Source organism: Camarhynchus parvulus, chromosome 1A (genome assembly GCF_901933205.1).
Source record: "Camarhynchus parvulus chromosome 1A, STF_HiC, whole genome shotgun sequence".
NCBI lineage: Eukaryota > Metazoa > Chordata > Aves > Passeriformes > Thraupidae > Camarhynchus > Camarhynchus parvulus.
Genome location: NC_044586.1, coordinates 35,009,163 through 35,032,255, shown reverse-complemented (window position 1 = coordinate 35,032,255; position 23,093 = coordinate 35,009,163). Strand labels below are relative to the sequence as shown.

The 23,093-nt window shown below is 39.0% G+C and overlaps 1 protein-coding gene across 1 annotated transcript in view; it reads left to right on the top strand.

The window, feature by feature from the left end:
* TPH2 (tryptophan hydroxylase 2) overlaps positions 1 to 22,786 on the top strand; it is a 50,245-nt gene extending 27,459 nt beyond the window's left edge. Inside the window, exons 9-11 of the mRNA XM_030960236.1 lie at positions 13,558 to 13,653; positions 21,756 to 21,889; positions 21,981 to 22,786. Coding sequence (XP_030816096.1) covers positions 13,558 to 13,653; positions 21,756 to 21,889; positions 21,981 to 22,155 — 405 coding nt within the window. The 3' untranslated portion in view covers positions 22,156 to 22,786. The remainder of the gene's footprint in view (positions 1 to 13,557; positions 13,654 to 21,755; positions 21,890 to 21,980) is intronic.
* The last annotated feature ends 307 nt before the right edge of the window (positions 22,787 to 23,093 follow it).

Genomic DNA, 23,093 nt, shown 5'->3' with positions numbered 1-23,093 from the left:
TACTAGGTTTTTTGTATATGAAGAGGGAATGATCAAATTGTCCCTGGAGGTTTTCTATATGCCATCATGACTACGGAACACATTTTCTTGCTTAGCTCTCTCTTTTCCTGGGTAGGAAACCAATCATTTGTTTAGTCACTCCTCATGCTGTTGAGGATGTTATTCCTCCCCTGAATCCTTTCAAGGTAGAACTGGAAAAGAAAAAGGATATATCGGTTGCTAGAGTTTTGATTAGGAGTAGTACTGTGGAGTCAAGTCAGTTTGGATGTGCTTGCTGTAGAAGTGGGGACCTTTTGTATGATAGAAAGACTGGACCTGGTGTTGTAGAGTAGACACAAGTTGTTGCTTAGGGATGAAAGAAATTGGCTGGATGCAGAAGGAAAGTAGGATTCAGTGGATCCATCTTGCATCACTGTACAAGGATATGAGTCCCTCCAGTATGTGATCAGAAAGGGGTAGGTCAACACAGGCTGTGTTACTCTTGGAAAGAAACATCTTGTGCTTTATACTGGGTCCCTCAAAGCTAAGAAGATGAAAGAGGGCTCACTTGTTGTTACAAGGATGCCCAGTTGGTCAAGTCAGGAACCTGCTTCTTGAAAGGATCTCATGTTGCCCTGACAGACAAAATTTTGTGGTCACAAATAACTAGAAACAGTGTTGTTCTGTAAAGTACTAATATATATGTATCCTTGGGCCCAGCCCTGTAATGAAGAAGCTAGATGCAAGAGAGAGCTAATTTGACTTAATTGGGAGCAGGGAAGAAATTAGAAACTTTACTGTAGAAATAATATAGTTCATTTTAGACAGGATGTGATTTATGAAGATCAAGCCCTAAGCAGTTAGAAACGCTAAAGATAAAGGCTCTATTAAAATAACAAATTGCAGCCAGAGACTGGGTTTGCTTTTATTTCTTGTAGCATTTTGTTTCCAAAAGTGGTTAGATCATAATCTGTGAGGTTACTGAACTGCAAATGCAAATTTTCATGCACACAAGTAATACATTTTGACATAGAGGTTAACAAGAGAATGGTGCAAATTTCACACAGCACTGGCTTGCTAATTACGTTTGTTTATTTTCAGAAGCAACTTCATTTTCATTAAGAAATTGCAGATTCTGCAATAGTAATCTTTGCCAGTAGTTCAATAGCTCACACTCTGAACATTTGCTCTGCTACAGTAGTAATGAAAGTGAGCCTGAAAAATAGCTTAGAAAAAAATGTTGGAATTTAGGAGTGCATGCATATGGCAAGCATCTTCCAATTCAGCGTTGGATCCAGTTGAGAAAGGCTGAGGAATGGTTGAAAGGAGTCTATGAATTTTGATAGGATTTTTTACGTATTTGTTTTCTCTTTTGACCTAGAGTTGATAATGTATTAGCAAAAAGATATAAAAGTGTCTTTCATAGAACATACATAACCAGGAAAAAAGGAAGTATCCAGCATAAGCTTCCCGTGAGCAACAATAAGACAAACATTTTGGGTAACAACTACTAACAAATCAATCATAAGTTACAGGAATAAAGGTTTAAATATCAGGGGGGAAGGAACAATAAAGGAAAGGTTTGGAATATATTGCTGCTGCTGTTCCTGACTGTCCCTGTGCTTTTACCAGTGTGCAGAAGGAAAGGGAGAATCCTGGGCTCTCTGTAGGCATTGTTCACACTGTAACACATTACTTAAGTCATTTGTACAAGACATGGACATCCTCCAGCAGCAGCACACAGGTATATGGGGAAGTGAAGGAGTTCAGCGTGTGGCAGCTCATTTCAGCCATGTCTAGGTCTTTCTTAGGACTGAGGGAATGTCTGTGCTGTGGGTGCAGCATTGGCATGTGGCTTTACCCATGCTTTCCATGGAGCCAGAGCTGCTGAGCAGTGCTGGGCAAAAACGCCTTTGGTGATTGCAGGGAGGGTTCTCTTAGGAGCAGCTCCCTGAATGCAGCTGTCTGGTTACCTGGATGGGACCCACAGTGGTGCTGGGATGGGCCAGCTCCAGGTTCCCTTAGCTCAGGGATCTGTGCATCCTGCTGCATTGTGCTGTACAACCATGGCTGCTACCCTGCATACCCAACCCTCATTTCAGGGGTCAGTGACCCCATCAGGAGAAGGAAGCCAGGAGATTCTGCACTCAGGTAGAAACCAAAACAGTTATGTGTAATCACAAAGTATCATAGAAGGGGTCGGGTTGGGAGGGACCACAATGGATCATCTGGTCCAACCTCCCTGCTCAAGAGGGGTCATCCTGGATCACATTGCACAAAGTTGTGTTCCAGATGATTTTTGAATTTGTCCAGTGAGGGAGACTCCATGATCTCTTTAGGCAATGTGGTTCAGTGCACGGTTAACCCCACAGTAAAATTCTTCCTCAAATTCAGGTGGAACTTCCTGTGCATTAGTTTCTGCCCATTGCCTCTTCTCCTATTGCTGGGCATCACTGAGAAAAGCCTGGAAACCTCTTCTTGACACCCTGCCTTCAGATATTGATAGACATTGATGAGGACCCCTCTCATACATTTCCTTTCAAGGCTGAACAGGCCCAGGTCCCTCAGTCTCTCCTCATAAGAGAGATGCTCTTGGGTCCCTGAGTCATCTTCATAGCCTTTGCTGAACTTGCTCCAGGAACCCCATCTCTCTCTTATTCTGGGGAGCCCAAAACTGGACACAGGACTCCAGATGCTGCCTCACTGATGCCCTCAAACTGTTCACTATTCTTTTTATTTTCTGGGATACTTCAGTAAGTAATTTTGCTTCCAAAAGGACATTCATACATGTAGCTATTATGCATAACCCAAATAGTACCATATGGAAAGAGTCTTAAAATACATGCCTGTACAGAGCTGAACAGACGCCAACTTAATGTTCACAACCACAGGACTGGACATACCTCATGTGTTCAGTCTAATTATCTTACCCAGCATCTTTGAGTGCTTTCTTTGTATGCACAGATTAAAGCATGGAAGTAAGACAAAATACTTCTGGCATCTGTAACTATGCCAAGGGCTTTATTCCTTAATGCTGCAGCTTCAGACGCAGCTCTTATGCCTGTTGTCACCTTTCTATCAAATGGCATCAAAGTGCTGGATGGAATATGTTCCCATAAAATTTTAATTGAGATACTTTTGGGTGATCTACCAAAATAATTTTGTAAGTATAGCTTAATTTTATATTTATAAATCCAATGCTGCTGCTACAGAAGGCCGGGGGCAAGTTTGCCATTGCTTTCAATAAGCTAGGTCTGTGAGCTAAATGCTAATCTCATTTCCATGTGTACTATCTCTTAAAAGATGTAGAGTTGTACACATGCAAATGAAAGTAGAATTTGTTGCTGTAAAAATAATTTTAATCATTTACTTTCCAAAACATCTTATTTAGAAATGAGGATTTCTGTGAGGATTGAATTGATTCTGCAGGACATGTGATTTTGCAGTTGTGTCTCCTCCTTTGTCCAAACTTGTGTGGTACAGCATGCAACAAATGTTAGCTACTTCTTAGAGCTATCAGGCCTTCTGAAGCTATTGCATAAAGGTTTTTGCTTTATTTGTGGACGATTCTTGAAACTTAAACAAGTACTCTAAACCTGAAAGCATTATTGAAGCCAAAGACAAGGTTACAGAGAAGGGCCTTGTGACTGTCAGTTTTGGTTGTTGGTTTAATTCCAGCTGTGGCTGAAATTGTTGCAGAGCAAGGTCAACAGAATTTCAACATGGTGGTGCCCTTTCAGGCACCTTTGAACAACCCCTGCACTATCTTATTCTCTTAATTTGCTTTTGGATCAGACATAGCATTAGTTTAGACTGAAGAACCTTGTTGTGAGCTGTAAGTTTTATATACTTTGTACCTTATAGACGTTCCCAAAGATGGCATCTACTAATAGCGCTAGATAAAGCAGTTTGAGCTCAGAGCATTTCAAGACATGCTGGAAAGAGTAGGTACTCACAGATTATGGTTTTTTTCCCTGTAATGTGTACTAGTCTTTTTTTTCCCTAGAGATTTATGTTCCCTACCTTGAATCAGTGGGCTGTAATTGTAATAATTATACAGTTTGACTACATAAAAGTAGCTAAAATTATGGTTTAACAAGACATTTTACATCTCTCAAACGTAAACACCTTTATAGGATTAATTTTTCATCTTTGAATAAGCATATTAGCTTATCTACAGATATATACTATATATCTGCAATGAACTTAGGACCTATACAAGCACAGAATTCTTGCATATCCATGGGAATCTGATCACTAGTGACAATTTTGGAGTGATTCTCACATTTGCTAAGTCACTTCCAGACAAAAAATTCCTGTAAATTCCCTTGACTTTGATACAGTGAATAGCTATAACCTCTCTGCTCAAAGGTATTTGCTCAGTATATTTTTTCCACCTTGCTGAATATATGTTCATGTGATTTGCTTTGTGTTTACCCACTGCTCGCAAGTAAGTCAGTGGTGACTCAGCTGACTACTCTGTGGTTATGATAGATTCGTTTTATATGCCCTCACTGCTGAAAATCAGAGTGCTTCAAGAAGGTGCTCAACTATACGTGAAAAAGATTTTGTTTGGGGCTGTGAAAAACATCTTCAATTTGGATATATTTTTAGTAGCAAAATTAATAGATATTTAAAATTTCCTGAGCTACTTTTCTTCTTTGATCTGTCTGTCAGTTTGACATGAATAGAACTTTTGTGCTTATGCCTACTATCTTTTTTGCTTCTTTTTTGCAAAGCAGGTTGAGTTAATGCATTAAGAGTCACAAAAGCTTTTGGGAGTCCCTTGGCATTTATGTGATTAAAAGAACATTGAGTTTAAATGCAATGTTGCTGTTAAAAACTGTGATGTTTGAAAACAAGGCAGCTACTAAATCAGTTTTCAGTAAATAGATACAATAGCCTAATTTTCTTTTTAAAATGTTTAGAAAATTAATGTGAATGGTGGTAATTTTGGAATGAAATCCTAACTCTTTTTTGGTCTTCAGAAATAAATTTGAAATTAATATGACTGTGAAGAAGTAGTGCATTTTTCCCTTGAAATTAGAATTTTAAAACTTCACTGGCTAGTAGTCCCTGTCTTTTCTCTCAATACATTTTTGCCCCCACAGTTACAGAACTTGAAAAAGGTCTGATATTCTTTCAGCCCCAGGAGGCTGCTCCCCTTTCGGAAGATATAGCCTCCCCTCATTAGTAGGTACATTAGGAGTTTTGCAGCTGATCCTGTACACAAGAAGCTCATACCCCTCCTTGCCCAAAATGACACGGGAGGCTCAGTGGCTCGCCTGCATCACTCCCTGCAGTACAACTGTCACAGGCAGTAATTGGCCTGGCAATTAGCGAGGACACAGCCTGCTTCAGGGGATGGCATCAGGAGAAGCACCACACGAGCCCGGTGCCCTCCCCAGGGGAATGCCTGTCAGGGAGGACACCAGGGGTCTGTCTCTGGGCTGGCCCAGAGTGGTTTCTAAAGAGGCCTCACAGCTCAGAGTAATGAATTCTGACAGTGGACTGGCACAGGGCAGTGGTTCAGTAAACTCTCTGCTTATAAAAAAAGTGATGGTAGCCTGTGCTGTGATTAGTTGCTTCACCTTTGCGACTTGATAATCTCTGGATTTACTTAGCCAGTCTGTCTAAAGCTTCTCCCAGGATAAGCACAAGAGAATCCTCTGCCAGTTTTCCCCTTTTGTGGTTTCCTTGGAACATTGCAGCATTTTCAAAAGGATGAACTCTCCCTCCCCATCCTGAAGAGTATTTCATGGAGGGCTGCAATTTTATGCTTTCTCTTCTGAGTTGCCTGCTTAGCACGCTTGCTGTGGAGTGGAAGATGGCCTTTATAGAGAAGGACAAAAAATGTTGGACTGGGGCTGAGGTCTACAGGTAACTGTGGTAAATATGTCCTGAGAACTGAGCTAGGCTTCTGTAGAGATTCTGGCTCTGGATGCTGGGGGAAGAAAAATGTCTGAGGTCGTTCTTGTCTGTTCTCTGGATATTCTTCTAAGCAAGGTAGTTCACAATTTGGGGTAACAGTCCGAGGGTCATTGACCCATAAACTGAGCATGCTGTCAGGCAAAGGACAGACTGATCTCTTTGTGTGTGTATTTGTTTCAAATTTTCTCTCTCTTTTGTCGTGCCTCCTGTCATTGTTCAAGTCCCTGGCTCTTTGCTGGAGGAATCATACTCCCCAAGCTGTAGCATAAGCCACAAGGCTGAGGAGAACACTGTGGAGTGCTAGCTCTGGCCCCTACATCCTAGCAGATCAGGACTGTTCTTGCTTTGTTTGTGTTAGTGCCAAGTTCTCATCTGTAAGAGTAGCAGGACAAAGAGGGGTAAAATAGGAATGGAAAAGCCGTAAAGACAGTCCCTTCTTGCAGCCTGTGAATTTTGAAGGATCTTAATGAACCCATGTGTCATATGAGGCAGCACAGACTGAAGAGTGTGAACAGCTGTGATATGCTCAGCTTTTTTTTTTTTTTTTAATTCACTTTCAGAGGACCCCATCTCATGTAGTCCCAGCTAACATGTCAAAAACTCTCACTGTCCCTGTTATGTTACCTGTGTGAAATCTCTGGATGACTGAAATTTGAACGAACAGCTTGAAAAAGAAATGAGTGAATACTCTCTTCAGCTAAAATAGGGAGCACTGAATGTGAATTCATGTTATATGTTGTAAAATAAAGTGGAAAGGAAATGGCCCATTATTGCACATAATTTTTTCTTAATAACTCCACATGAAATTAATAAACCTTAAACCCCCATGTTTTAGAAATTGTTCTAGATAAGAGTCAAATGACAGGGAAGGAGAAATAGGAAGGGCAAAGCATTAGGGCTTCAATGACTTATGTTTAACAATTATCTAAGCAGCAGTTTCTAGTTTCAGTGATCTCATTTTCTTAGCTGCATATTAAGCTTCAGCACTGTTATTTAATTATGTTGAAAAAACTAGGAGTTCTTTTTCTGGCAGTGTTGAGCAAGTGTGCTTTTTGTGACATTGGTTTTTTGCATCATCTCTGTGACCACTAGCTTTGGCGGAAGGGAATTGCTGCCTTGCCAGGAAACACCAGATTTTCTGTGTAAGTTCCCGATTCTTCACCCCCAAAGAGCTCCAGGGTTTTTGACTGAGATAAAATGAGTGGGCTGGACAGACATCATCTTTGCACAAAGCAAACCTAAGTTCAGAATATTCTGAAGTAATTCAAACATGGACTGAGATATTATGTGATGTCAGCTATGTGGGAACTAGCTTTTGCAACAGCAGAAAAATCTCAGAAGCGCTTTATCCTCCTCTCTCTCTGCTTGCTCTTTAGAGCAGCAAGTGGGCCTCCTTCATGTGAGAATGAACAACAGAAATATTCTCTCAAGAGATACAAAATTGTTAGTAAGAATGTTCTCCAGGTCTTATTCTGGAAGTCATATTGCACCTGCAAGGTTGGTAGCTGCCATACACATTGTCTTGTCTTGACTGGGCTCCCCAGTGTTGGGGGTACAGTGTTACCTCATTACTTGTGCTGCTTGAGGTAGGTACATTTTCTGCTCCCTAACAAATGCATGATGGTAATTTTATTTTGGTTACCATTATGAGTTTTTCTGCAGAAACTCCTGAAAAAACAAGCGTAATTTCAAAATATTCATGAGGGGTTAAGCCTCCCTGAGGTCACTATAGGCCATGCTTTCTCTGAGTATGTCAAGCCCTGCATTAGAGGAATTTGCATGTAGTGGTACTGTGTGCTGTGACTGTCAGAAATGCCAACGCCGGTGTGTGTGTGTCCCAGACTGCTCTAATGAGCAGCACCACATCTACTCAAACTATTGTTTAGAAAGAGATTGTTCCAAGCATTCACCCTTAGTGAAAGGTCTGAATGCAAAGAAGAGAGATGAGGGGAAAAAGGAGGCTGTTGTTAAATATATTCACTTTGCAATCCCTGAAGGAAACCTCATTTCACTGAGTCTAAATGCTTTTCAAAGTGGCAGACTAAAAAAAAATCTTCAAGAAGGTAAATCTGAAGAATTAAACTTTGTTTTTTTATTTAGAAATGCTGTTGGTTGTGAATAGGGTCACTGCCTTTGTTGGAGGTAAGTGAATCACCTATAATGAGACTTGGCTATCGAATTTTACTCCTCTGCTTTTGATCTATTCACAAGCTCATCATGAGATTTATTTGTTGTTCAAAAATCTCTCTGCATTTCTGCTCAATAATGTTCCCGCATGAATAGCTGTCAAATAGCTGCTATTGCTTGAGGTCTGGGCTCCAACACTGGGCTGTATTGGCTAGTTGCCTGGGTTACCTTTGTTACATCTATCTGTTTCTTGTAGTAGAGCATTCCTGATACTACTCAACACACTGAATTTTGAATAATTCAGTAAAATGTGAAATGCCAGCTGTGTTTTGGTTATTTTTTGTGACTATTGATGTGTTTGAGATTGAAAAATAAACAACTATTCAAAAATTTATTTGCACCAGCTCTGAATGAAGAAAGAAAGCACAAATGAGAGTCACATATATATTTCTGAGTTGAGAGTTGCTTGCAATTTGAGCACCTTTTACAGAGGGAATGAAAACACTTTTATTTCATTAATTCTTAGATTTAATTTCTAACAATGGCATTTTTAAAAGTCTTTCAGTGGTATATAATTATTTATTTATGAGATAATTACAACTATATGAGAGATTTAATCTCTAGGTGAATTTTTTTAGCGCAAAAATACCAAAGGACTCCTAAAGAAAAAGGAATTAATCTCTGCATATTGTGAACATATCACATACATTTGAATTGAGTAGTCCATTCAAATATCCTTTGAAATCTGAAATCCTGTAGAAACAAGGTAAATATATTTTCTTAAGGATAGTTATTTGGTGCAGGTCTTTCAAGTACTTACATGTGTTAATAGTTGTATTGTCTTCAGGGCAACTAATTTTATATACATATAAAGTGATTATTTGGGCTATTACACATCAGCCTGGGGCTGTAGGCCCATGACATTGGCAGTTCATGTAGTGGTGAGTCTTCTGCCCATGTACCAGGATTGCAGTCATGCAATCACACAATTCCTCATTCCATTTGTGGCAGGGAGCACTAATGAATTAGCTCTTGACATGCTTGGTGTTCTCAGGACTCATCCTGACAACATTTTCATAAGGTACTTTCAGAAAACAGATAAAATCTCATTATATACTTTGTACTTAAAATTGCCTAGTGATGCAAGTATTGGTCTCCAGGTATATCATAAGAAAATGAAGCAAAGTGGAATGGCTTGAAAGGCCTTTTTATGAACAAGTCAGATTTTCTACTGACTCTGTGACACTAGGACTTAACACTATGCACAAGTTCTTTGCACAGATCCCAGGAGGGAGAGTCTTAAATGCACAATGATGTGGTGTGAGAAGGGATTTTCAAAGGCTTAGAAACCAGACAGGTGAGGAGAATTGAGCCTATCAGACCTTTTTTCCTGCCTTTGAAAATATCTAAGCACCCTCGAATAACGATTTTTTCTGTTAGCTGTCATAGCTGTCTCTGATTTTTTCTTTTTCTTATGGTAGTCCAGTTTATAATGCAGGGCAGTATCTGAATACAAAGAAGAGACACTATGTTTACCCTGGAGACCAGGTTTGGAGTTTGCTAGGGCTTGATGTTCTTTGTATCTTTCCTATCAATAGCAGGACAACTGATCTGACTCCTGAAATCACATATACACTTGGCCAGACGAGCTACCCCAGTATCTTGTCTGTGACCCAGGCAGTTGCAGACGTCTGCAGGACAGCATATGTCGAAAGCCATACGGTGGTATTTTCCTGATGTACTGCTTTACTTGCCAATGACTTTTGATTCAAGGGTTCTGAAGGAAGAAATCTGCTATATTAGTATTTTATAGCCCTTAATTGGATTTTCTTCCATGCATCTGTTGAATAATTTTGAACCCATTAGATAATGTTTCATGAGCTTGACTGTAAAGTATCTTTCATATATTCTTGAATCAATAAGAGAAATAGAATTAAATGATACTGAAGATAGTCTTGTGCTCCTGGCACGGTCTTGATTGATGTCACTTGGTACAAAAATTATTTCTAATCCCTCATCTGGCATATTGATTATTCATCTCATTTTGCTGATTTGACTAACAGAGCAGTATTTTACTGTAAGGCTCTTTGAGAACTTCAGAATTTATACAACATGGAAAGCCACCTTTCCTACTTCAAGAGTCTATCTATAATTGTAGCAAACACAGACTTCACCCCAAAGGTGAGGTAGAGCTGAAAGTAAAGTACAGATATTGCTGTGGTTTGTAGAGGAACCAAATATCTGGGGCCATTCAAAGTCTAGGGAGTATGCAAGAGACAAGTCCAAGATTTCAAATCAGACCAGGAGAGCCTGGATCACCCTATTTGTGCTTGCACCAGCCTACGTGTAACAGCAGTGTAATAATCAAATTTGTCTTCAGGTGAGGCTTCAAAAGATGTATTCATCTCAACAGCCACTGCTTTGTTCAGTCATTCCCACTCCAGTGCGCTTATCCTGTGTGTAATATAGGATATCACAATTGTAGCTTACCATAAAAAGGACACATTTACTGGGGTGTCTATGTGTCTTGTCAATAAAAAGTGTCGCTTTACAGTTAATATTTAAACTCCTTATCAGTTTGCCTCGATGTCTGTAGGCTTGAGAACACAACTTACCAAAGTCTGCAAACTCTAGTGCACTGAGCCACCTTTGCAGGTGTGAGTAGACCCGTGGGGGGAATCATGTATTGCTGACTACCGATCTGAAGGTGGCAGCATTGGGTGAGCTTTGCACTTTCTTGGCTAAGCAGGGCACTCTTAAATACAAAATTGTAGCTGTTGCATGTGGCAAATTTATAAATCAGCTTTTAATTTGAAAGGCTTTTCTTAATGCTGCAGTTTGATATCACAAGTTAGTAGTAGGCAGACACACTGCCATTTATGTGTTTTATTTTAGTTAGTTATACTGAGAGTACAAGTCTTACAAATAGTAAAGATTGGCTCTCACCAGCAAGCCTTAGCTCATAAATATGACTCCCTTTTATTACAGTAACAATTATAATAATTTTTGAACCAATGCAAAAGAAGCTCCCTCTTTAAGTACTGTCTATCCATCAAGGAGGAAGTGGAATCAAGTCCTACCTATCTCGTGGATATTGCTCACCCTGGACAGCAGGGATTGCTCTCTCCAGTGCCTGTGTTGGCTCCTCTGCCTTCTGCACTTTCCAGCCCCCAGAGTGCACATCCTCAGAGGAGTGGAGAACGTTTCTCCCCCTTCCCTCTGCTGGCCCTATAGATTGCTAAATGGGCATTTGACTTTCTCTTGGGAGCAGCGTGACATATTTTTGGTCTTCTTCAGCCTAAGAAAGGTCAACAGTAGAGGTGCCCCACATGTGGGGACTAAGTGCAGCTCTTACAGATCTAAAACATACAAACACCAGACTACTTTTTAGCTGCTGTTGGTTTTAAAAATGAAAATGAGCATGATCACTGTGTTTTATCAGGAGTCTAATCCTGCTGTATGTCTGTCAGAATGTTAATGTTAGCAGCATGAGAACTACTACCTGAGAGATTCCTTTATGGAACCCTGAGGAAGAGGGGGACAAATTCAAAGATGTTAGTAGGATTTAAGTGTAAAGCTGAGTAGTTAGTTTCTAGCTGGGTCAGCATGTATGCGAGCAGGACTGTGGCCTACTGATAGCTGTTCTGGCAAAATATTTAGGCAGGGAAGCGAAATTTGTACTCTTTGTGATAGGTCTCTCAGCTTCGCTCGCTACTTCTGTGATGCCTGTGACATTTTGTGTTATTGGTTGTTTGTCCCTGAGACAATATTTTTGGAAACCTGTTGTCTTGCCTACCTCCTAAGTGGTGATATCATCTGATGTACTGAAAAATTTTATGCCAGCTTGATTTACCTGAGTCAATAGCAAAGCCAGAGGTGGAAATTTGATTTTTTGGGGTTTGTTTTTTTGTTTTGTTTTATTTGATGATGTTGTGCTTTCACCTTCCTTTATGGATATCTCTGCATTTGACTACTGTGACGTAATCAGACTTGAGATGTTTGAAGTCTCTGCCACTGGTTCCTTCTTCTCAGCTGACTGAGCAGGTTTGGATCAGACATGGGGCTCATACGTTTTTATTCCCTTTTTTATTATACCCTTCTGCATGAAGGGTATGCTGTATGAATCACTAGCTGTACAGAAACTTTTATGAGATCAAGCAATTAATAATTTTTGAATTTCTAAACATTGGTTGAACTTAAAAGAGCTGTTAATTTGGGGTCTTCTATATTTAATATGAAACCCAATTGGGAATTAAGGAAGAAGTGAATGGAAAAAAACCAACATTGTATTAGGATGTATTCTGAAGTTACTTAAAAAAATTAAAATTTAGTACAAAATATTGGGTAATTTCTTATCCTAAATTCATATCTCCTGCAAAGACATTTAAATCTTCCAGGTTCAGTGGAGTTATGCCCCTTTGTGCAAAACCTGAAATTGTCAGATGATGTAATAAACACAAACATATATCGGGATATGTATATATATATGTGCAATATTCTTGTATAACTTAGATCTCAACTTCCTAAAACCTTCATATGTTTACAATATGAAATAGTTACCATCTTAATCTCAACTGTTTGATCTAATATCAAAAAGCATGTGATGTGTTGTAAAAAAACCAAAGTAAAATCCAGTACCATAAGAGCAGAAGTGACTGCGATCTTTAGCATTTAGTGGACAGTAGGCTGTCAGTGCTTCTTATGATCTTCCTAACATTTAACTTTGTTAGGTGGGTACAGCAAAGTTAGATACGATACTGTTATGCTGATTTAACAGATCTCTTTTTGCAGCTTTTCATCAGTTTTACAGGTCAGATATGTTACCAGATGGAATGTAGACTAAAAAACAATTGTTATCGTTCAAGTGAATTCATTGATCAAGTGAATTCATTGGACTGAATATAATTTTCTTTCTGCAGTTTAAGAAGCCAAATGCCAAATTCATTCCTTATTTATGACAGAATAAAATCTAGTGAAGACCTAGACCTCAACTCAGGAAGGCTCTTAAGCACATACATATAAGTAAATTAATTTTAACTCAAGACAACTCAAGTATATTTCAGACTTTGAAGTGACATCAGCTTGAACTTAAAACTAAGTGCTCTGAACTACATCTTAGAGCTCTTCAGATACTCCTAGACAGTCAGACCAGCTGCCTTGCAGGATTCTGTTTTGAGGCATCTCATTTACTTCTGAAGGTTTCAGAAACCTCTGTAGGTTACTATCCGCACCTGTGATACCTAAAAATGATCTTACTTGTCTGTTCCTAACTGGCCATTCTTGTGAACTCCTTATGTACCCAGACAAAGAACAAAATCCCAAATTTTTGTGCAAAGCTTCCTTACTGCTGAACATGACATTTAAATTACTTAGCAGAAACAATGTACGTTATCTGAGATTATATTCAAAGTAGGTAATTCTAAAGAAGTGGGACAAGCAAGTGAATATGGTATGATTGTTATTGCTGAAGTGCCTGTTTGCAACTGTACTATTCGTACTGAATATCTGTATATTTTACAGTGCTATTTCTTTACAATTGAATTTGGCCTTTGCAAGCAAGAAGGACAACTGCGTGCTTATGGGGCAGGACTTCTGTCTTCTATTGGAGAGTTAAAGGTATGTATCCTTAAAGCATAGTAAAATTTTAATCATAACAAAAAAATAGGTGGATATAAATACATTGACTTTCAAATAACAGTTAAAATTCTCAAGATAAAAAGCTTGTATTTAAAATACAGTATTGACCTAAAAGCTTTGTTTGAAATATCAGCTGGCACTTGAAGCATGAAATGGACTTGTAAGGCCCAAAGTACCAAAGCAACTATAAACTAAAAAACTGATTTCTGTTTGAATTTTCATTTCTTGTCAAACGGGGCTCAAGGGTTCTAGCAGGTAAGAGTGCCTTGGGCTCTAAAAGCTTTGTTTGGATGAGGAGCACGTATTTTTAAGACCCAAAAAGAAGTGCTAGAAATCAGACATGATTCTGTTCTAAGTAATCCAGTGTACTTGAGTGGATTCATTATTGATATGGAAAGAACAGTATTCATTAAGGTCCTGATATGATTAATCATATTTAAAATTAAGGAATGCATATGAACTCACATTGAACTTGCCTATGTCACAATACATAGAGCCCTATTCTTTTAAGGGTGAAAGTGTTAACACCTTGCATGGTGTGAGTAGTTGAAGTGGATAATTTATTGCCTCTTTTAATGCCTAGAAAACATGGGGAATAGGCAAAAAGTATTTTGTCACAGCTGTAGTATTTTGGGACATAATACATCTCTCAGTGAGGTGGAAGGGAAGGGTGAAGAGAGGGAGGAGTACCACTTTCAGAGACCCAAATGAACTCTTAGTGGCTTTGCAGTTAAAACATTTGGACTTAGAAGGCATATATGGAAGAGTATTGAAAACTATTTTGCAGCATATCCATTGTTTATTTGAGTTTCCACATCTTCCCACCCTCCAGGGCTGGCTTTTAGTGAGCTACTTGGCAGTTTAATAGAAGTATCTCAGTCTCTTTCTGCTATTTGTTTTACCTGTAACTGTGAATATTTGGGGTGAAGCTCATTAGTAAATCTGCTATACTTCCAGTAGTAAAAAATGTTGAAGAAATTTACCTTCTTTAGTGCTTTTTCTTTGATTGCATTGGAGTTGCTCTCAGTTCTGTGCATACTCCTGCCACAGAAACATTCCATATCTGCCTGGCAATATTTTATACTCACAGTGCAAGTTGTTCGAATGAAAAGAGATGAAGATGCCCCACTTGTTTTCCTTTGGCTCAGCAACATTCAGTGCTAAGCCCCAAACTCTGCAGGATTCTCTAAAGAATTAGACCTTTTATTTAAACTAACAGTTAAGGTTGCTAGGTGATGACCCTGAAAATACCTACCATATGATTTACAAAATCTAAGGACATAAAAAAGAAGAAATTAATAGTCAAGAACATAATAAATCTTCTACCATCAATGTCATAAACAAATGCATTATTCTTGTCAAGTGTGCATATTTGGTACCACACATTTGTGACCCCAGATCTGGGTTTTTTGTTCAGCAGTAAACTCAGAGTATAAACGCAAAAAATAATAATTTTGAAAAGCAACGCTAAAAGCTAAATAATCTGCACATTAATGGACTATATTGATCTGCTGCAGTGTTATGGCTGGATATATATCATAATAATTTTGCTCTAAGTCAATAATATTATATACTTTTCTGTTTCACTACATATATGTTTTGTAGATGTGATGCCAGAAGGGACTACTAGATCACCTGATTTGACCTCTTGTGTGTCATAAGATAGTAAATTTCACCAGATCTTGCATATACTGATCTTAAGTTAGAAATTTCAGTTACTGATAAACTAAGCACTTGTGTGCTGTGGGAACAGAACAGCACCATACCAAAAGTAGACATAGTCTCCATGAAGGGACTGATAAGGTGAAAAATATTCAAAAGTCTGTGGAAGTGTGCTCCAGGGTAGAAAAGAAGGTAAAAGTTAAGGAAAAAAAATGGAAAAAATGACTAAGTTTTCTGATAAAGTGACCATGGGAGAAGCCATTTCTAGATCACAATCCTGGCATGACTGTGCTTCTTGTCAGCAAAATATTATTGGGGAGGTGCTTAGGAAGGAGAATGTCTGGGCACCCATGACTTTGGTGCACAGCCTTGCATCAAGCCATTGTCACTTTCTCCTGTTTTTTCAGAAAACAATCTCCCTCCTAGCACCTACTAGGAGGGCAATTTTCTTCCTTGACCTGAAGGAAGGTCATGCTAATAGACTGTTGTTGAGATCCTGATTGTTACTGAAATCCTTACTGATGGTAGCAATTGCTCTGAAAATGATGAGAACAATGCTGGCTATTTCAGCACTGGTGAGCGGGGAGGAAGAGGAGACTCAGATTGCATGGCCATGACATGTCCCTGTCATGTGTTCAACACTCATACTTCTCACAGGTGGCAGAGTGAAGACATCCTGTCAGAAATAACTTCTGCCATACCTTAGATGGGGATGGCTGTGGCCCATAGAAGCTCAAATACTTATGTATATCCCTGCCACTAGGAAGGCAGATCTTGAAATGTTGAGTTTTGCTACCTTGAGTTTAGAGTCATAGAATAGTTTAGGTTGGAAAAGTTCTCTAAGATGATCAAGTCCAATTGTTAACCCAGCACTGCCAAATATGCCACTAGGTTATGCCCTCAAGTGCCATATCCACACATCATTGAAATAGTTCCAGGGATGGTAACTCTACCACTTTCTTGGGCAGCTTACTCCAGTGTTTGGCAACCATTTTGGTGAAGAAATGTTTCTTAATATCCAATCTAAACCTCCCCTGGCACAACTTGAAGACATTTCCACTTCTCCTGTCACTTTTCACTGGGGAGCAGAGACCAACCCCCATCTGGCTACAATCTCCTTGTAGAAAACTATAGAGAGGGAAAAGGTCTCCCCTGAGTTCCCTCTTCTTCAGGCTAAACAAACCCAGTTCCCTCAGCTGCTCCTCATCATTGTGCTCCAGACCCTTCCCCAGCTCCACTACCCTTCTCTGGACACCCTCCAGAACCTCAATGTCTTTCTTTGAGTGAGAGGCCCAAAACTGGACAAGGACTTTAGGTATGGCCTCACCAGTGCTGAGGGTCACTGCTCTGGTCCTGCTGGCCACACTATTGCAGATACAGACCAGGATGCCATTTGCCTTCTTGGCCACTTGGGCACACTGCTGGCTCCTGGTCAGCTGTTGGCCAGCACCGTCATGTCCTTTTCTGATGTGCCACTTTCCAGCCACTCTTTGCTGCTTGGGCTTGATGGCACCCAAGTGCAGAACCTGGCAACCTTGGGCTTGTTGAACCTCAACAACTGGCCTCCGTCCATTGATCCATCCTTTCCAGATCCTCTGCAGAGCCTTCCTGTTCTCCATCAGAACAATGCTCCTGCCCAAATTGGTGTTCTCTGCAAATTTACTGAGGGTGCCCTTGAGATTGCACAGGCATTTTTTATTAATATGCTTTTGTGAGCAAGAAGAAAAGCCTTTCTCCAACTTCTGTCCCTATCAGCTTTCTTTTCAATGCAACAGTATGCACAGGAAATAAAATGGTGGCCAATTTTATGTATAATTTGTATAAATTTCTAGAAGTGCATGAGTCTATTTGCAGGTCAGAAATGGCAAGCAGTATTTGGGCTTTTTGGAGGACTGAATGGCTTGTTCAGTCATCCCTGTTTCTGTATTACACTGCTCCACTTCACAAATCTGGTCAACAGCTCTAGTAACAAATAACTGTAAAAGCTAGAGAAATGTGTGCACCAGCTTATCACTATAGTATTCCCTTGAAATCTTTTTCCCCACTCAGTAATTAGACCTCAAATTTCAGATTATGAAAAATGCATCTCCTTATGTGCATGCTATGAAAGCATCAAGTAAAAAAAAAAAAATTAAAAGCACAACAAAATAACGAGAAAGAGAAGATTAAAAATGAAGCCTGGGGGGAATAGAATAATACAGTAAGTAGTTATAAAATGTTCTGCCTAATATAGTCAGGTTAACTCTAGCTAACACTATTACACAGTATGTATTTGGGGCTTAGAGATAAGGCGGAAATAATGTACATTTCAATTATTAAAACTGTTTCTAAAAAGCAGTTCAAATGTCTTTGGAAACTTTAATCCATTTAATTTGTGTGATGCTCTCTTGAACTCTTTCATTAAAGGAGTCTCCTATCAACTTCAGTTGGCTGTAGATCAAGTCATACATCCCTGTTGTATGCTTCTATACTGAACAGAGAGGTAGACTTAAAATCTCTATAAATTTTTAAAGTCAAGTACAGTATCCAATTGTATTATTTTTTTAAAGGCAATTTAAGAAGTGCCAGCATTAGACTTTATAACCAAAAATATTAAAATGCAAATTTTGGCTCTGTTTTCTGAAGGGGATGAAGAAAACAACTCCTGGATCTCAGATGCTAATTTAAAGAATCTTGAAATAGTGAGATTTTTTGTCTTTTTCTAGAATTTCTGTACAATTACACAATTGAACAAAATTTTCTGGTAATACAGGACACTGTCAGATTCACAACACATTTTGTAGATAAGCAGGAAAACATTTAAGAGCAGGTTTTTCAAGACTCTATGTACACCCCCTGGGAAAACAAGGTGATAAAATCAGTACTGGCACTCACACATCTTCTCACCTATGTTCCTATTCTGCCCTCCTGTACTTCTCAGACAGTACAGTATTTATAACTCATCTCAAGTTTTCCCCTTGCTAGATGAAGATTTTACTTTTTGAGTTTTGTTTCATTTATTTTCTTTCACAAACCTGAAAAGCTCTGAGTTGTATTATTGCAATCCATTTTTATACTCAAAGGAGGAATTACAAGACCAAACTCTTTTTTCATGTGTCAGTGATAGTGGTCACTTAGGAAATGATTCACAGTTGTGCAGTGTAAATGCCTGGTGCCATCTGATATGCCCTAGTATTTCTGACCAGCTGCCGCTGCAGAAATGTGTAAAAGACTTCTTTAGATCTTATGCTGTATCTTCTACTCTCTGTAAAATGCATCAGACAGCCTAGGCCTTAGACGCCTGTTGTTAGGCACCTCAATCACTCTTTTAACCTTTCATCTGGCAGGAAGTGGAAGCATTTCTTTATTGTTATGCTTATTTTCAGTACAAATGATTGTCTACTTCTTAAGCTGTCTGATAGTGCTGCTTTTCCTGAGAATCAGTGATGATTCATTTCAAAGTTTCACTCCAAATTTTTATTTCTTGAACTGAAGAAGACTCACCAATAGTATGACTAGCATTACCAGTACAGTCTGTATGAATGGGCTGTTAGAGACCGTTATCACAAATCCACAAGATGGTGAGATGCCCTTTTTAATCAAAAGCTATTTTCCATGAGTGCTAGCCCTAACATCTCATTGGAGGTGGATAACATAGAGGTTTCTCATGGAGAAATACATATTGTGTACTTACTCATTTGAGTTCACTAAAGAACTGAATGTCCAACCAAACCATAAGTGAATAACACGTATTTAAAAAACACAGGCTGGACGCTGAAAGCTTTTGGACTCACCAGACAATTTGTTTTGGTTGAGATTATGTACTTCAAAACGTCGAGATTGCCAAGGACCAGCATTTTACAGTGCTGTAAAGTTTCTGATAAATGCTCTGACCAGCTTTGAGTCAGTGTCTTGACCATTCTAGTTCACATGAGATAGTTTATGGTCTCTCTGAAGGTTTGTCTGTAGGCTCATTTCAATTGCTGAACTCTGGCATTACTGGTGTCAGAATATCACCTCAATAGCAGATGTTACAGATGCCAGGCTGTGCAATTTGAAAACACCATCCAGACTTGCAAAGATGGAAACATTGCTTTGGTAGCCATGACAATTCCTACTTGATCTAAGAGCCAAAAGAACTTGGAGGGGAGACAGGGATCTTGGGTGGGAATTCACCAGAATTTACACCTTTTGTTTCCAAACTGTAATCCTAAGAATAACTGATCTGTTGTCACCTAATTCTGAAGGCATGTCTGAATACTTTACACTTGGTTTCCAGGGTGCACATGTGCTACTGTCCTCATGTTCCACTCTCTGCAGAGTTGCTTTGTAAAACAGCAGCTCTGTTCATGTATAACTAAACTGGGATCCAGAAAGAATCAGTCATTTCATATGGATTATCTGAGGAGAATAACTAGAAAGGCTTTCTCAGGGGACATCCCCTGTGATAGCATCAGCCCTTCCTTCTCTTTAAAGTTTCTCCTTTTATAAAATTAGGGTTCAGTGACTAGAACAGTTGTTCACAATGTTAGAGCCACAAGCTGGCTCCCTTCTTGATGCTGATAACTTCAGTCCCAAGGACTAGGCCTGGCCCATCAGAGGCCATTAGTAAGTAGAGAAGTTAACAGCGTCCCCCTTTCTGTTGAACCTTTCACAGTACAGGAAAGAATCCATGAACCAGAAGTAGTCAGTTCCTATGGAATCATGGCCTGTATCATCATCTTCATTCCCTGCAAGGAATCAACCTCACTCAGTCCACTCAGAGTTTTGAAACTTTGTGCTTTAGACATTTGAGCCACCAAGACTCACCTGGAAGCACAAAGTCACCTTAAGAGGAGATTTTTATCTATAGATACCCTCCCAGGGAATCTATTATAATTCCAGGTGAGAAAAGGCAAATTAATTTTGAGAGAAGGAGGTAAATGCCTTAATTTATAAGCATTCAACCACACCATGGTTCTGCAAAGAGAAAGTGACAACAGGGATACAGACAGGGGCCTAATAAGGTGAGCCTGTTCCTGCAGTCCTTTTAGAAGAGGATGATGCTTGAGAGACCATTGTTTATATTTGTTTTCAAACCTGTTTAACTGATGGCTGGCTAGAAACAGCAAACCTTGTGAGAAGGAAAATATACATGTACCAAAGAAAGTTAATTCCCTGACATTTTAAGATTCCATGCATTGATTTTTCATGTATTTATTTTTGGAGAGAGAGGAGGTGGGAGAAAGAGGCTCTTATTCCAGTTTTCTGTCCTGCTATTTGGAGACTTCAGGTTGAGAGTTAATGTGATATTTTCAGAGCCTTTCACAGGCATTTAGGAATGAGTATAAGCAAGAGCAAGGATAAAAGTTGTGAATACCTTAAGGTTAATACTTTTCTCCACTGCAAAGAATGTCCATGCAGATGGAAAGTAAAGAAATCAGAGGCACCTTTGGACCTCAGGGATCTGCTTCCTCCCTGTCATTTCTTTATGCTTTTCATTCACATCTTCACTCTATATAGGTATCAGGGGACTAAAGAAGGTTGAAAGGTGACCTAAATATGCTCTGCTTTCTTACCTTATACTTCTGTAACAGAGGACTGAGAATGAAAATATGTGCGCTCTAGAAGATAAGATAGATGCAAAAGCCAACCCAAGTATTCAAGTTGAAAGGGGAGTGAGAAAACATTTTCCTGGAAAATGTCTCAGTACCTGATTTTCAGTTCTGAACCTCTCTTTTCTAGTGACTTGTGCAAGTCATATGAAGAGAAAGGCTGATCAGAACTCTCTGCCCTGTGTAGCATTTGCCTTATCTGCCCAATGTCTCTTTTGGACTTATCTATATCTGTTATTTTTTCTTTGCAGTACTATGTGAAGCATTATTGCTCAGGTTGTGTGGCAGAAGAGTAGTGTATTTCATTGTCTTGCAATACATTGCCATTATTGAATGCCATTTTTTTCAGTGTGTAGTTTCACTTTTGCTGTCAGGAAAATACTATATGATTTTAACTTGAAAATGTAAAGTACAGATTACCTGAATGGTTTAGTCAGACCCAATTTACCCACCAAGATGAAGATGAATTCTGCTAGTTAAATGAGATTTTGGGGACATATATGTTTGTAATTGTATAGATAATTTTTCAATAATGGTTATTTGATGGTTTTTCTTTTTCCATCTGAACATTTACATCTGTATATGTTCATGGCAGGTGCATTTCTAACACCCTCTTTATTATTTTATTATTAAGGGGAAAAACCATCTCCCATAGTACGAGCCTTTTAAATAACAAATTCTATTGACTATTCAAACAGAAAAAACACTATATGTAAAACAAGATGAGCTACCAATTAGTGGGAAAGATACAGGACAGCGATATAAAAGCTGTATATATGAGCAGCTGATATAGATACACAGCATAATCAAAATCCAGTTTAACAGATCCTGTGGTGTATTTTGCAGCATGCTCTCTCTGACAAGGCCAATGTGAAAGCATTCGATCCAAAGACAACCTGTTTGCAAGAATGCCTTATCACTACTTTCCAGGAAGTTTACTTTGTTTCAGAGAGTTTTGAAGAGGCCAAAGAAAAGATGAGGTAAATAATTTTCCCTGACTCAAGAATCTAATTTTCTCTTCTTTAGTGGCTGGGAAAAAAAAGGAAGTTAATTTTCTTTTTTTCCTTTCAGGGACTTCGCCAAATCAATCAATCGTCCCTTCTCTGTGTATTTCAATCCATATACGCAAAGCATTGAGATTCTGAAGGATACCAGGAGTATAGAAAATGTTGTCCAGGACCTCCGCAGTGATCTAAACACTGTATGTGATGCTTTAAGCAAAATGAACAGATATTTAGGGATTTGATATGTTTGGCACTGTGATTTGCTGTCAGTTGCTCTTTCTGTAGCCAGTTACATGAGATGGCTAATTTATCAGAGCCATCAGTTTTCCCTTTACAGCTTGGCCTGTGGCTTGCATTATTGTGTAGCTCTGTCTAACTGTAATGTGCAGACAAACCAAGGCAATGCTAATTTGTAAATGAAACATGGAATGTGGCAGAATGTAATCATCAATTCTTCAGCACAATGTCATGTACAAGTATACCATTAAAAAACTTTCCTGGCAACAGTTTGGTTTCCATAAAATGATTCACTTCAATGTTTAAGAAATGATGTTGCTGATTTCATTAGGCCTGAGTTTATTTCTTCATTATACCTTCCCTTCCACAAGAATCCAGAAAAAAAATGTTTGCCACACTTTAATTTTCTTTGTAAGAAAACATTATTTCTTTCTCTAATGGTAAAGACATCTTTTGTCCATAAATCTGTTACAGAACTTAGTGTCTCTTGTGACTGAACAATACAATTTGTGTACCAGCAGCTATCAGAGATCAGGAAGGATATGTATTGGTACCAAGAGGTCTGTGAAGATTATACGTAATGAGAACCCACAACTGACAAATGTTCAATGTGACTGAGCAATTGCAACACACTAAAAAAAGAAATCTCTGACAGCTCATGTAGAAAAGTAGTTGTAGTTCACATGCGTTACCTGTGACAGTCCTGAGAGCGCTTCCTCTGAGATTGCTATCTGGAAATAAGAGATTAAGCACTTGTTTTAATGTCACTGTTACATGTGAATCCAAAGTCCTTCCACATCGTTGTATGTTTTCTGCATTCCCTTGTGTCTTGAACTTAACTCCTCTTGTATTTCAGGCATAGTTTGCCTTTCCTTATTATTCTACACTCAGCCTTGACTTGGCCATGCTTGACTGGGTCTACACTGTGCCAGTATCAGAACAT